We start from the raw sequence: 13,502 nt of genomic DNA on the forward strand, positions 1-13,502 counted from the left end.
TCAGTGATGTCTCGGATTGGGTCCACAGCATTCTAAAGGGGCAGGGTGAGTAGCAAAGTTGGTGCGTCTTGGCATTCAAGACATAAGAATGGTGAGAAGACCCTGAAGAGAGGTTTTAGGTAGAAAGCTGAAAAGCAGGAGCTCCAGGGTAGTAATCTCTAGATTGCTGCCTGTGCCACATCCCAATAAGGGTAAGAATAGGATGATTTGGTAGGTGAATATGAGACTGAGGAACTGGTGCAGGGGGCAGGAGTTCAGATTTCTAGAACATTGGGATCTCTTCTGGGGAAGGTATGACTGATACAGAAGGGAGGTGTTATACTTGATTCTCGGGGGATCAATATCCTTGTGGGTAGACTGTGAGAGCTGTTTGGGAGGGGTTAAACTAATTTGACAGGGGATGGGAATTGGAGTGACAGGGTAGTTGGTTTATAAACAGAAGCAGTGTATAGTGAGACTGCTAGCAAAGGGAAGCTGACAGGGCAAAACTGCAGTCAGCAGAATGTGTTGCAATGTAAAAGAGGGACAAAATCAAAAGGGGTGATGAATGTAGGACTTGAAGGTGGTGTATTTGAATGCACACAGTATGCAGAGTAAGGTAAATGAACTTGTAGCACAGTTACAGATTGGCATGTACGATATCAAATCATTAGAAAGGGATGACATGGATCAAAAAGTGTAGAATCATTGTGGGTAGAGCTAAGAAACTGCAAGGGTGGGAGTTGTATACAGACCTCTGAACAGTAGCAAAGATGTAGTCTACAAATTGTAATGTAAGCTAGAAAATGCATGTTAAGAGGGCAATGTTATGATAGTCATGGGGGATTTTAATATGCAGGTACAGTGGGAAAATTGGTTTGGTGCTGGATCCCAAGGGGGAAATTTGTAGAATCCCTATGAGATGGCTGTTTAGAGCAACTCGTGTTTAAGCCCAGTAAGGGATCAGCTATTCTGGATTTGATGCCGTACGATGAACCTGATTTGATTAGAGAACTTACGGTAAAGAAACCTTTGGGAGACAATGATCATAATATGATAGAATTACCCTGGAATTTGAGAAAGAGAAGCTAAAATCAGCAGAACCAGTTTTACAGTGGAGTAAAGGAAATTAGAGGCATGAGAGAGCAGTTGGTGAAAGTTGATTGGAAGGGAACACTTGCAGGGATGATGGCAGCGCAGCAATGGCTGGAGTTTCTGGGAACAATTCAGAAGACACAAGGTAGACACATTCCAAAGGAGTAGTTTTCTAAAGACAAATGACATAACTGTGGTTGATAAGAGAAGTCAAAAGCAAAATTAAAGCCAGAGAGAACATGTAATAGAGCAAAAATTAGTGGGAATTTAGAAGATTGCAAAGCTTTTAAAAATCAACAGAAGGCAACTAAAAAGAGTCATTAAGAAGGAAAAGATGGAATAGGAAGGTAAGCCAGCCAACAATATGCATTTCTTCCTATATATAAAGTGTAAAAGAGGGGTGAGAGTAGATATCAGACCACTGGAAAATGATGCTAGAGAGGTAATAATGGGGGACAAGGAAATGGCAGATGAACTGAATAAGCATTTTGCATCGTCTTCAATGTGGAAGACACTAGCAGTATGCTGGAAGTTGAAGTGTTGGGGGCAGATGTGAGTGAAGTTACCATTAATAGGAGAAGGTGCTTGGGAAACTAAAAGGTATGAAGGTAGATACGTCACGTGGGCCAGGTGGTCTACACTCCTGTCTTCTGAAAGAGGTGGCTGAAAAGATTGTAGAGGTATTAGTAATGATCTTTCAAGAATCAATAGATTTTGCTATAGTTCTGGAGGACCGGAGAATTGCAAATGTCATTCCTCTTGAAGAAAGGAGAGGAGGCAGAAGAAAGGAAATTATAGGCCAGTTAGTGAGACCTCAGTGGTTGGGATAAGTTGGAGTTGATTGTTGAAGATATGGTTTTGGAGTACTTGGCGGCACATGATAAAATAGGCAGAGGTCAGCATGGTTTCTGTAAGGGAAAATCTTGCCCGACAATCTGTTAGAATTTTTTTTGAAGAAATAACAAGTAAGATAGACAAAGGAGAATTGTTGGCTGTTGTGTACTTTGATTTTCAAAAGACCTTTGACAAGGTGCCACACATTAAACTATTTAGGTTAAGAGCCCGAGGTATTACAAAAGCATTGGTAACATGGATAAAGCATAGGCAGATTAGCAGTAGTCAGAGTGGGAGTAAAGGGAGCCTCTTCTGGTTGACTGCTGGTGACTCACGGCGTTCCACAGAGGTCTGTATTAGGACCACATCTTATGTTATATGCCAATGATTTGGATGACAGAATTGATGGCCTTGTAGCCAAGTTTGTGAATGATACAAAGATGGGTGGAGAGGCAGCAGTGTGGGAAGTATGGAGGCTACAGAAGGATTTGAACAGATTTGGAGAATGGGCAAAGAAGTGGGAGGTGGAACATAGTGTTGGGAAATGTGTGGCCATGCACTTTGATAGAAGAAATGAAAGGGTTGACAAAGGACTTGGGAGTCCTCATGCAGGATTCCCCAAAGGTTAATTTGCAGGTTGAGTCGGTGGTGAGAAAGGCAAAAGCGATGTTAGCATTCATTTCGAGAGGACTAGAACATGAAAGAAACAATGTAATGTTGATGCTTTATAAGGCACTGGGGAGGCCTCTCTTGGAGTATTGAGAGCAGTTTTGGGCCCCTTGTCTAAGTGATGTGCTGACATTGGGGAGGGCTCAAAAATTATTTTGGGATTGGAAGTCTTATCCTATGAGAAATGTTTGATGGCTTTAGGCCATTTACTTACTGGAATTCAGAAGAATAAAGGGTGACCTAATTGAAACCTATTGAATGTTGAAGATCCTTGATAGAGTGGATGTGGAGAGGATGTTTTGTATGATGCAGAAGTCTAAGACCAGAGGACACAGTCTCGGAATGGACATCCATTTAGAATGGAGATGAGGAGGGATTTCTGGTGAATCTGTGGAATTCATTACCACAGTTGGCTGTGGAGGCCAAGTCATTTAGAGTATTTAAGGTAAGTTTGATAGCTTCTTGATTCATCTGGGCATGAAGGGATACGGGGAGAAGGCAGGAGATTGGGCTTGAGAGGGAATTGTATCAACCATAATGAAATTGTAGAGCAGACTTGATGGGCCAAATAACCTAATTCTACTCCTATATCTTGTGGTCTTGTGGATATGTTTGGCTCTGAGCAGCCTCATTATTTGATCCGTGTAGGACCGGTTTGCAGAACTCTATCAGAAAAATGGATTGTTAGCAATTCTCATCTCTTCACCTCTCCACTTTATTTCTCTTGCAGCAGCATCTAGTGAAATGTCTGTCATTGCCAGTTGATCAGACCATGCTTCCAACCTGATCAGCTATCCGGAGCTTTAGGAAAGTTGTCATGGTCAAGGCTCCTTGCAAAGGGTAGGATTTGTGCTTCATTGTGCAGGATTCCTCCAGTGATATCTGGAAGTCCCCATTTGGAGGATTACAAGGAGGCTCTAAAGTGTAAGTTTCTGTTTAGTTCTACGCCTGGCAGATAACCAGCAATTCTCTGCTAATAGTATTTGGGGCTTGCCTGGCCCTGTACTCAACTTACTGTAAGTTGAATTCCCCAGGGAAGAGGAAATCCATCTTTCTTAAGAGGATTCTCAATTTTCTTTTGAGAAAATCCATCTTTATACAGGACTTGTCAAACCTACAAGAGTAACTTTCTTGATCCACCAAAAGTCATTGTGATCTTTTTGTATCCAGCTGAGAAAATTAGCTGTATTTGAAACGTGGTCTTTTCCAAAAGGGAATGCATTATTGACACTGTGGTGCTCCTGCAGAACACTGTAGAGTACTAGCCAAGATGTCATTTTAATTTCTGGAGTACAATTTGTACTATAACAAGTGTTATTTGATACCAGCTCTTTTTGAGCTCTGGTTTAGAAAGATGTTTACTCTTGAAAACTCTCACTGGCGGCTCTGATCAGGAATTGTTCAGAATCAGAGTTGAGTTGAGTGACATATGTTGTGAAAGTTGTTTTGTGACAGGAGTACATTACATTTTTTATTGTAATTTATAGGTTTTTTTGCAGTGTAAAAAGAGCTTTGCCATTCAGAAGGCTGATAGATGGGAAGAGACTGTTCCTGGAACATAGTGTTTCTTCAGGCTCCTGTACCTCCTCCCTGATGGTAGCTGTGAGAAGAGGGCATATCCTCTGAGATGGGTGTCCTTAATGATGGATGCAACCTTTTTGAGGCGTCGCCTTTTGAAGATGCCCTGTATGCTGGGGAGGCTCGTGCCCATGATGGAGCTGGTTGTTTGCATCTTCCTGCAGCTTTTTTGATCTATGCAATCACCCTTCCATACCAGATGGTGACGCAAGCAGTTAGAATGCCCACTACCATACTTCTGTAGAAATTTGCAAGAGTCTTTGGTGACATTCCAAGTTCCTTCAGACTCGCAATGAGACATACATAGCTGCTGCCATGCCTTCTTTGTAATTGCATCAATATGCTGGACCCATGATAGATCTTCAGAGATGTTAACATCCAGGAATGTGAAATGCCTCACCCTTTCCACTGCTGATCTCTTGAAGTCTGGTGTGTGTTCCATTGACTTTTCATGAAGGCCATAGTCAACGCCTTGATCTTACTAACGTTGAGTGCAAGGTTGCTGTTGTGGTACCACTCAACCAGCTGATGTATCTCACTCCTGTCTCCTCGTCACCATCTGAAATTCTGCCAACAATAGTGTCATTGGCAGATTTATAGATGGTGTTTGAGCTGTGCCTAGCAACACAGTCATGGAATTTTTGACATTGCTACATCTCTTCCAAAAGTCTAGTTTGCAGGAAGGCATTTTAATCAGTGTCTAGTTTTCTAGTTGCTTTTAGAGACTGGTACACAACTAAGAAACCTCTGCTGTATTGTAATATGTTTTTAAAGTTATTTTTCCCCCCATGTGCAGTCATTATTTTCAACCCACTCAGCCAAATTGGGTTTCTTCACTTTTAGCAATCACTACTTAATATGAAGTTGTGTACAGTACATTTTTTCTTGTGTATATACAGTGGCATGCAAAAGTTTGGGCACCCCAGTCAAAAGTTCTTTTACTGTGAATAGTTAAATGAGTAGAAGATGAACTGATCTCCAAAAGTCATAAAGTTAAAAATGAAACATTCTTTTCAACATTTTAAGCAAGATTAGTGTATTATTTTTGTCTTGTACAATTTTAGAGTGGGAAAAAAAGGAAAGGAGCACCATGCAAAAATTTGGGCACCCCCAGAGGTTTGAGCTCTCAGATAACTTTTACCAAGGTCTCAGACCTTAATTAGCTTGTCAGGGCTATGTCTTGTTCACAGTCATCGTTAGAAAAGGCCAAGTGATGCAAATTTCAAAGCTTTATAAATACCCTGACTTCTCAAACCTTGTCCCAACAATCAGCAGCTATGGGTGCTGCCCAGCACTCTGAAAATTAAAATAAATGATGCCCACAAAGCAGGAGAAGGCCATAAGAAGATAGCAAAGCATTTTCAGGTAGCAGTTTCCTCAGTTCATAATGTAATTAAGAAATGGCAATTCACAGGAACGGTGGAGGTCAAGTTGAGGTCTGGAAGACCAAGAAAACTTTCTGAGAGAACTGCTCATAGAATTGCTAGAAAGGCAAATCAAAGCCCCTGTTTGACTGCAAGAGACCTTCAGGAAGATTTAGCGGACTCTGGAGTAGTGGTGCACTGTTCTACTGTGCAGCGACACCTGCACAAATATGACCTTCATGGAAGAGTCATCGGAAGAAAACCTTTCCTGCGTCCACAGCACAAAATTCAGCGTCAGAAGTTTTCAAAGGAACATCTGAACAAGCCTGATGCATCTTGGAAATAAGTTCTGTGGACTGATGAAGTTAAAATAGAACTTATTGGCCGCAATGAGCAAAGGTATGTTTGGAGAAACAAGGGTGCAGAATTTCATGAAAAGAACACCTCTCCAACTGTTAAGCATGGGGGTGGATCGATCATGCTTTGGGCTTGTGTTGCAGCCAGAGGCACGGGGAACATTCCTCTGGTAGAGGGAAGAATGAATTCAATTAAATACCAGCAAATTCCGGAAGCAAACATCACGCCATCTGGGGAAAAAAAAGCTGAAGATGAAAAGAGGATGACTTCTACAACAGGATAATGAACCTAAACACACCTCAAAATGGACTACCTCAAGAGGCGCAAGCTGAAGGTTTTGCCATGCCCCTCACAGTCCCCTGACCTAAACATAATCAAAAATCTGTGGATAGACCTCAGGAGCAGTGCATGTAAGACGGCCCAAGAATCTCACAAAACTAGAAGCCTTTTGCAAGGAAGAATGGGCGAAAATCCCCCAAACAAGAATTGAAAGACTTGAAAGCTGGCTACAGAAAGCGTTTACAAGCTGTGATATTTGTCAAAGGGGGTGTTACCAAGTACTGACCATACAGGGTGCCCAAACTTTTGATTTGGGCCCTTTTCCTTTTTTGCTATTTTGAAACTGTAAAAGATGGAAATAAAGTAATCTTGCTTAAAAATATTAAAGAAATGTGTCATCTTTAACTTTATGCCTTTTGGAAATCAGATCATCTTTTACTCGCTTAGCTATTCACAGTAACAGAAATTTTGACCAGGGTTGCCCAAACTTTTGCATGTCACTGTAATGTTGATGCTACCCATTGTCACCCATACTTAAGTTTTGTATCTTTGCATGACAAGATTATTTGTGGTGTTTAATTGAACCACATGGCAGGATGCCATTGTAGAAATGAGCTTGCAAACATTGGATGTCATAAGTCATTGAGCTGAAACAATAACTGTTTCTCTCTCCACAGATGCTGTTTGACTTCTCAAATATTGTCCCCGTTTTCTGTATTTTATTTCAGATTTTCAGCATGTTCAGTTTTTCAGATTGTATTTAGTTATTTTAAACATTTTCTCAGTACATTATTCAAGATTGCTTTTATTAATTTGTGGAATAATGTAGCAAACTGTTGTGCAGCTGCCCCTGCAATGAAATTAGTGCAGGGGTTCCCAACCGGGCGTCCACGGACCCCTCGATTAATGGTAAGAGTCCGTGGCATGAAAAAGGAAGGGAACCCCTGAATTAGTGTATCATTGATATCTTGGAAAATGCAAACAATGCAAGGGAAAAGGGAGAGACAAAGATATGAATCTCAAAGTCAAATTTTGATTATTGTTTACCTATACCTAATCATCACCTTTTGGGTGCAAGGGGATGTTCATCTACTGTAGAGTAACAGAGACTTGCACTAGGCTATTGGATGAATTTATTTGGTGGTTTGGTACCCCCTTGCTTTGTGAACTTGCAATTTATTTTTATTTTTTTAAATTTTGTTAAAGGTTACTCCTGGCAGTAAGGCATCCTCAGCAAATCTGTGCCCTGGTGACATAATTGTAGCTATCAATGAAGACAGTACAGAGAATATGAACCATCTTGATGCCCAGAACAAGATCAAGGCCTGTACGGACCAGCTCACACTTTCCATTAACAGGTGAGTGACTTAAAATTCAGAAACATCTCTTGTACATGTTCAGCTTGATGATTTTGTGAAGTAGTAAGTATGGTCATAATTTCCAGAAGTAATTTTTGCTGCTTGTTGCAACCCACAATACCAACTTCTAAAATTACATTAATTTTGACTTTGTTTCCACCTTTTCCAAAAAGGCATCTTTTACCTCCAAGTCATTGAGAATATTGGTTCAGCCTCACCTAATTAACTAATTTGCCATGCTACAGACAAAATGTTCTGCACTGGAGAGTTCTGCAAATTGGAATTGGAGTGACGAGATTTTACTGTGCTGTTGTCTGGGGAAAGAGCTGCACTTGGATTTATAGAGTCCTTAATGGCTAAGAGTGAGGTGGTGGGGGGGGGGGGCGGGGGAGTGAGCATGTGGTTAAATGTACATACATTCACACCAACACTGGATTCTTTCTGTAACACTGGTTTCTTTCTGTATTCCCTTCTGAATGGCTGTAATATGCATTAGATTGCATGTCAAAAAATTCTCAATTCATTTTGGGAGAAGATGGTCAACTACTTGAGTTTTTTTTTGATGGCTGGAATGGTGTGCTTCCATCCAGTTCAATTACATTTGTCTTGCCCTCCCCTTGTCCATCTCCAGGATGCCAAAGATCTTGTGTGCATTATTCCCTTAATGCCACTGTTCAATCAGCTTTTCCTGTTCACTTTGCAATGTTACTTTTAAAAATAGCAGGATTTTCTTTCTCTTGTAAGTAATTTCATAGCGGTTTTTTCACATAAGCCACAAAATCTTAATTTCATCTGACCAATTTGGGGAAAATAGTGTTGATACTGAGCCTTAAGTTACCACCTAAAGGGGACCAATAATAGTGAATTAAACTATAGACTGGTATCTACAAGCCTGGGCTGTCAAATCCCATCGCTGCAGCTGTAGGATTTGAATTTTTTTAAAAATTAACATTAAACATTTTTAATTTCAAATTTAAATCGCATTAATTCCCGTGCATGATTTAAATTGATGACTTTGTTTTAGCTTTGACTTGTATTTACATTACCAGGTACATCTCTTAATGATGCAAGAATAATGAGGCATAGACAGTTATGGACTTTTTCTATAGAGCATGGAATTTAAAAACAATGAAGGCACGTAACCAGTTAAAGGCACTGAATGAAGGCACTGTCCAGCCTCTGTATTTTTCTGGTCATCATGTCACAAGAATGATGAGGGCCCAGAACCGTTAATCAAGAATGATATCCCTTTTAATATAAGACCATAAGATATAGAAGTAGGATTAGGCTATTTGGCCCATTGACTTTGCTCTGTCATTTCATCATGGGTGACCCAATTTTCCTCTCGGCTCCAGTCTCCTGCCTTCTCCACCTATCCCATCGTCCCCTGTCCAATCAAATATCTATCAACTCCGCCTTAAATATACATAAAGTCTTGGCCTCCATAGCTGCTTGTGGCACAGAATTCTACAGGTTAACCACTCTCCGCCTAAAGAAATTCCTCTTCATCTTCATTCTAAATGTATGCCCCTTTATTTTGAGGCTGTCTCTTCTGGTCCTAGACTCTCCCACCATAGGAAACAACATCCTCTCCACATCTACTCTATCCAGGCCTTTCACCGTTTGATAGGTTTCAATGAGGTCACCCCTCATCCTTCTGAATTTCAGTGAATATAGTCCCAGAGCCCTCAAATGCTCTTCATATGACAAGCTAGTCAATCCTGGAATCATTTTCGTGAACTTCCTTTGATCCCTCTCTAGTTTCAGCACACTCTTTCTAAGAAAGGGACCCAAAACTGCTCACAACACTCCAAGTGAGGTCTCAGCAGTGCTTTATAAAGTTTCAACATTATATCCTTGCTTTTATATTCTGTCCTCTTGAAATGAATCCTAACATTGCACTTCCCTTCCTCACCACAGGATCAACCTGCTAATTAAACTTTAGGGGATCCTGCACAAGGACTCCCACGTCCCTTGTTGCCTCAATTTTTTTTTTGAATTTTCTCTCCACTTAGAAAATAGTCAACCCTTTCATATCTTCCAGGGCACATGACCATGCACTTCTGACACTGTATTCCATCTGCCATTTCCTTGCCCATTCTCCTAATCTGTCTAAGTCCTTCTGTAGCATCTCTACTTCCTCAGAACTACCTGCTCCTCCACCAATCTTCGTATCATCTGCGAACTTTGTGCTACAAAGCAATCAATTCCATTCCCCAAATCATTGATATATAACATAAAAAGAATCTGTTTCAACACAGACCCCTGTGGAACACCACGAGTCACCAGCAGCCAACCAGAAAAGACTCCCTTTAATCCCACTCTTTGCCTCCTGCCACTCAGCCAGTGCTTTATCCATGCTAGAATCTTTCCTGTAATTTTATGGGTTTGGAGATTGTTAAGCCGCCTGATGTGTGACACCTTGTCAAAGGCCTTCTGAAAATTCAAGTACACAACATCAAACATTCTTCCTTGTCTATCCTGCTTATTATTTCTTCAAAGAAGTCCAACAGGTTTGTCAGGCAAGGAGTTCCCTTGAGGAAACCATGCTGACTATGGCCTATTTTATCATGTGCCTCCAAGTACCCTGAAACCTCATCCTTAAGAATAGACTCCAACATCTTCCCAACCGCTGGGGGTTTATAACTGGTCTATAGTTTCCTTTCTTCTTCTTCTTCTCCTCTGCTTTCTTGAAGAGTGGGGTGACATTTGCAATTTTCCAGTCTTCTGAAACCTTTTCTGAATCCATTGATTCTTGAAACATCATTACTAATGCCTCCGTGATCTCTTCAACTACCTCTTTCAGAACCCATGAGTGTACACCATCTGGTCCAGGTGACCTATCTACCTTCAGACCTTTCAGTTTCCAAAGAATCTTCTCTCTAGTTGTGGGAACTTCACACACTTCATAACCCCTGATACCTGGAACTTCCACCATACTGCTAGTGTCTTCCACAGTGAAGATTAATGCAAAATACTTATTCAGTTTTTCTGCCATTTCATTGTCCCCTATCACAACCACTCCAGCATCGTTTTCCAGTGGTCTGAGATCCACTCTCCTCTCTCCTTACACTTTGTTTCTGGAAAAAAAGACTTTTGGTATCCTCTAATACTATTGGCCAGCTTACTTTTGTATTCCATCTTTATCTTAATGACTTATAATTTGCCTTCTGGTATTTAAATGCTTCCCAATCCTGTAACTTCCCACTAATTTTTGCTCTATTATATGCCCTCTCCTTGACTTTTATGTTGGCTTTGACTTCTATTGTTGGCCACAGTTGTGTCATCTTGCCTCTGGAATACTACTTTGTCTTTGGGATGTATGTATTCTGTGCTTTCCAAATTGCTTCCAGAAGCAAGTTTTGAAGTTGTCCCCAAGAATGGTGCCAGTGATAAATACAGTAATTACTGTTACAGGAATAGACTACAGTACTTGTGTACTGGAGACTAGCTGAGGATCAGAGGAGAAGTGCTACAAATCCACAAAAAAGTCTAGTCAGCATGAATAGTGGAAGGTGACTCCCTTTTGGCTGAGAAATGTAAGGCTAGAGACCACAGGTGTAAAATAATCGGGAAAATAATTTAATCATGATGTGTGGGGAAACATTTTTAATGTGGTATATGGTTGAATGTGGAATGTACAGCCAAGAATGTGGTGGAGGCGGGTTCCATTGAAGCCTTCAAGAGAACTGGATAAGTATATGGTTAAACAAAATTGCAAGGCTAGGGGGGAATAGGTCTGGGGTAGAATGTCAGTTGTTCTGTCAAGTGCTGGCGTGATTATAATGAGCCTAATTGTGGTCTCCTGGGCTATGATTATTGTGATTTATGTAATAAGAATGCAGTCATGTATGCAAAATTCACATATTAGCCAACTACTGAATCACAGTGCTATGGGAATTAATTTTAATAACTTCATTGCACTTTTTCTTTTACCCCATTTATATAGGTTTGTAGTAATTAATGCAGATTTTTAAAATGCACATGACAACTGGGTTTGACAGCAAGGAATGTTGTATGGTACCAACACTATTACAATACTCAGATTCCTAGTGCAGCTGTGTTGACATTTTGTGGATTGGTGTAAACTGTATCTTGCTTTCGAGGGCCCTTCATGAGGTGTTTGTTGTTAAGCATATAATTATCATTCTGATTTGTATACTCCTTGCAACTCAAAGTAACTAATTCAGGCTCCAACACTCAGCTTTGGAGCATGATCTAATTCAAGACATGGGAAATTTAACCTTTCTGATAGCTGCTTCCCTCTGCCATAACATTCCCGATCTCAAACATATTCCCATTGCCTAAGGACATTCTGGCTGCCATTTGTCTATGTACATCTCAATATAAGATAATTGATCACTTATAAATTAATTTGTTTGTAGAACCTAGATGTACACAATTTTACTAGTCATTTGTCCACTCAGTTGTGACTAATTAACTATGCATTGCCAGTTAATTGCTTTGAAACAGGACAGGAATATTGAAACTACAATAAATGGAAGCATCTTTCCTTCTACCGAAGTGTTTATAATTATACATCTGTTAGCTATTTTGAGATGTAACAACAGTAACATCTATTCTTTATCCTATTACTGTTGTCAAGAGTTCAGGAGAGCTGATAACCCCAGCACGTCTTAGCTGGATCAACCACTAATGGGCATTGAATAAAATGAGCTTTGTTCTGATTTCATTTACTTTTTGATGAATGGTCCCAGAGCTGAAAGGTAAACTTTCACTTCCCATAGATGCTACCTGACTTAATGAGATTTTCCAGCACTTTGTTCTTTATATCAAAAAAAGTTTGTTGCAAACTAAGTATCACAGTGATTGCTAATACGAGAGAAAAGGGTCCTGTGCAATTAAATTATTTAGTTAATTAGATGACCTCCCTGGTTGGTGGTAAAGTAGAGGGGGTCATATGTGCAGAAGTAACAATTCAGAACAAATAATGAGTAGGATTTAATCAAGACTTTTGAAATTGTACAATTGGAACCTGGTCTGATTCTAATTGATTTTATTTGATCTTTTTTCTGAAGGCAAAACTGCAATTAAATTTTTAAGCAATTTTGTAATAAAGCACATGAAATGTTGGATTTTAATTAGAATTCATTGGACTCAGGCCTCCTATTTCAAATGGTGAGATCCTTTAGTCATTTTGGAATTGATTGCCATAAATCCTTCTGGTTTATGTGTATTTGATTGAAGTACTGTAATATGTGAAAAATTCTGTTTATTTTAAAATTTTAGAAACTATGTCATACTTTCTAACTTTTATATAGAAATAGCAAATAATGGGACTCTGAATTTGACTCTGTATTCTTAAATCATAATACAAAGACTAAATACTTCTATCTCAATACATTGAACACATTTGCCGCTGGGACTTGAGAACCTGAGTTGTCGGGAAAGGTTGAATAGATTAGTGTGTCATCTCCTGGAGCATTGGAAAAAGAGAAGAGATCTTGCAGAGGTGCACAAAATTGAGGGATATGCATAGAGTAATACAAGCAGATTTTTCCCCCTGATGTTGAGAGAGACTATAACTCAATGTTGTAAGTTTATGGTGAAAGGTGAAATATTTAAGGGGAACTTGAAGAGGAACTTCACTCAGAGGGAGGGGTGTGTGTGTGTGTAAGTAACCATTTGGCAGCACAAGTGGTAGAGTTGGGTTCAAATGCAATATTTAAGAAGCTCAGATAGGTACGTGTTTGGGAGGGATATGGAGGGCTATGGTATGAGTAGATAAAACTAGGCAGAAAAACGGGTTGATGTGGACGAGAAGGCCAAATGACCTGGTCCTCTGTGTATGGCTCTATGACTTTATGACCTTTACACTTACTACTTTCTGTCTGCCACTGAAGCTTTGGACATTATTTTACTAACCCAAAATATTTGACTGCTTTGACTGATATGAAGAAGTGGGACAATGCATCGGGCAATCTTGGTATCTCTCCGCTCCCAAGAATTCGTTCAGTGTGGCCCCATT

At 40.0% G+C, this 13,502-nt stretch overlaps 1 protein-coding gene across 1 annotated transcript in view; it reads left to right on the forward strand.

The window, feature by feature from the left end:
• Nucleotides 1-13,502, forward strand: part of LOC134349226 (PDZ and LIM domain protein 4-like) — a 109,718-nt gene that overhangs the window by 16,873 nt on the left and 79,343 nt on the right. Inside the window, exon 2 of the mRNA XM_063053237.1 lies at nt 7,362-7,513. Coding sequence (XP_062909307.1) covers nt 7,362-7,513 — 152 coding nt within the window. The remainder of the gene's footprint in view (nt 1-7,361; nt 7,514-13,502) is intronic.

Source organism: Mobula hypostoma, chromosome 7, assembly GCF_963921235.1.
Source record: "Mobula hypostoma chromosome 7, sMobHyp1.1, whole genome shotgun sequence".
Classification (NCBI taxonomy): Eukaryota; Metazoa; Chordata; class Chondrichthyes; order Myliobatiformes; family Myliobatidae; genus Mobula; species Mobula hypostoma.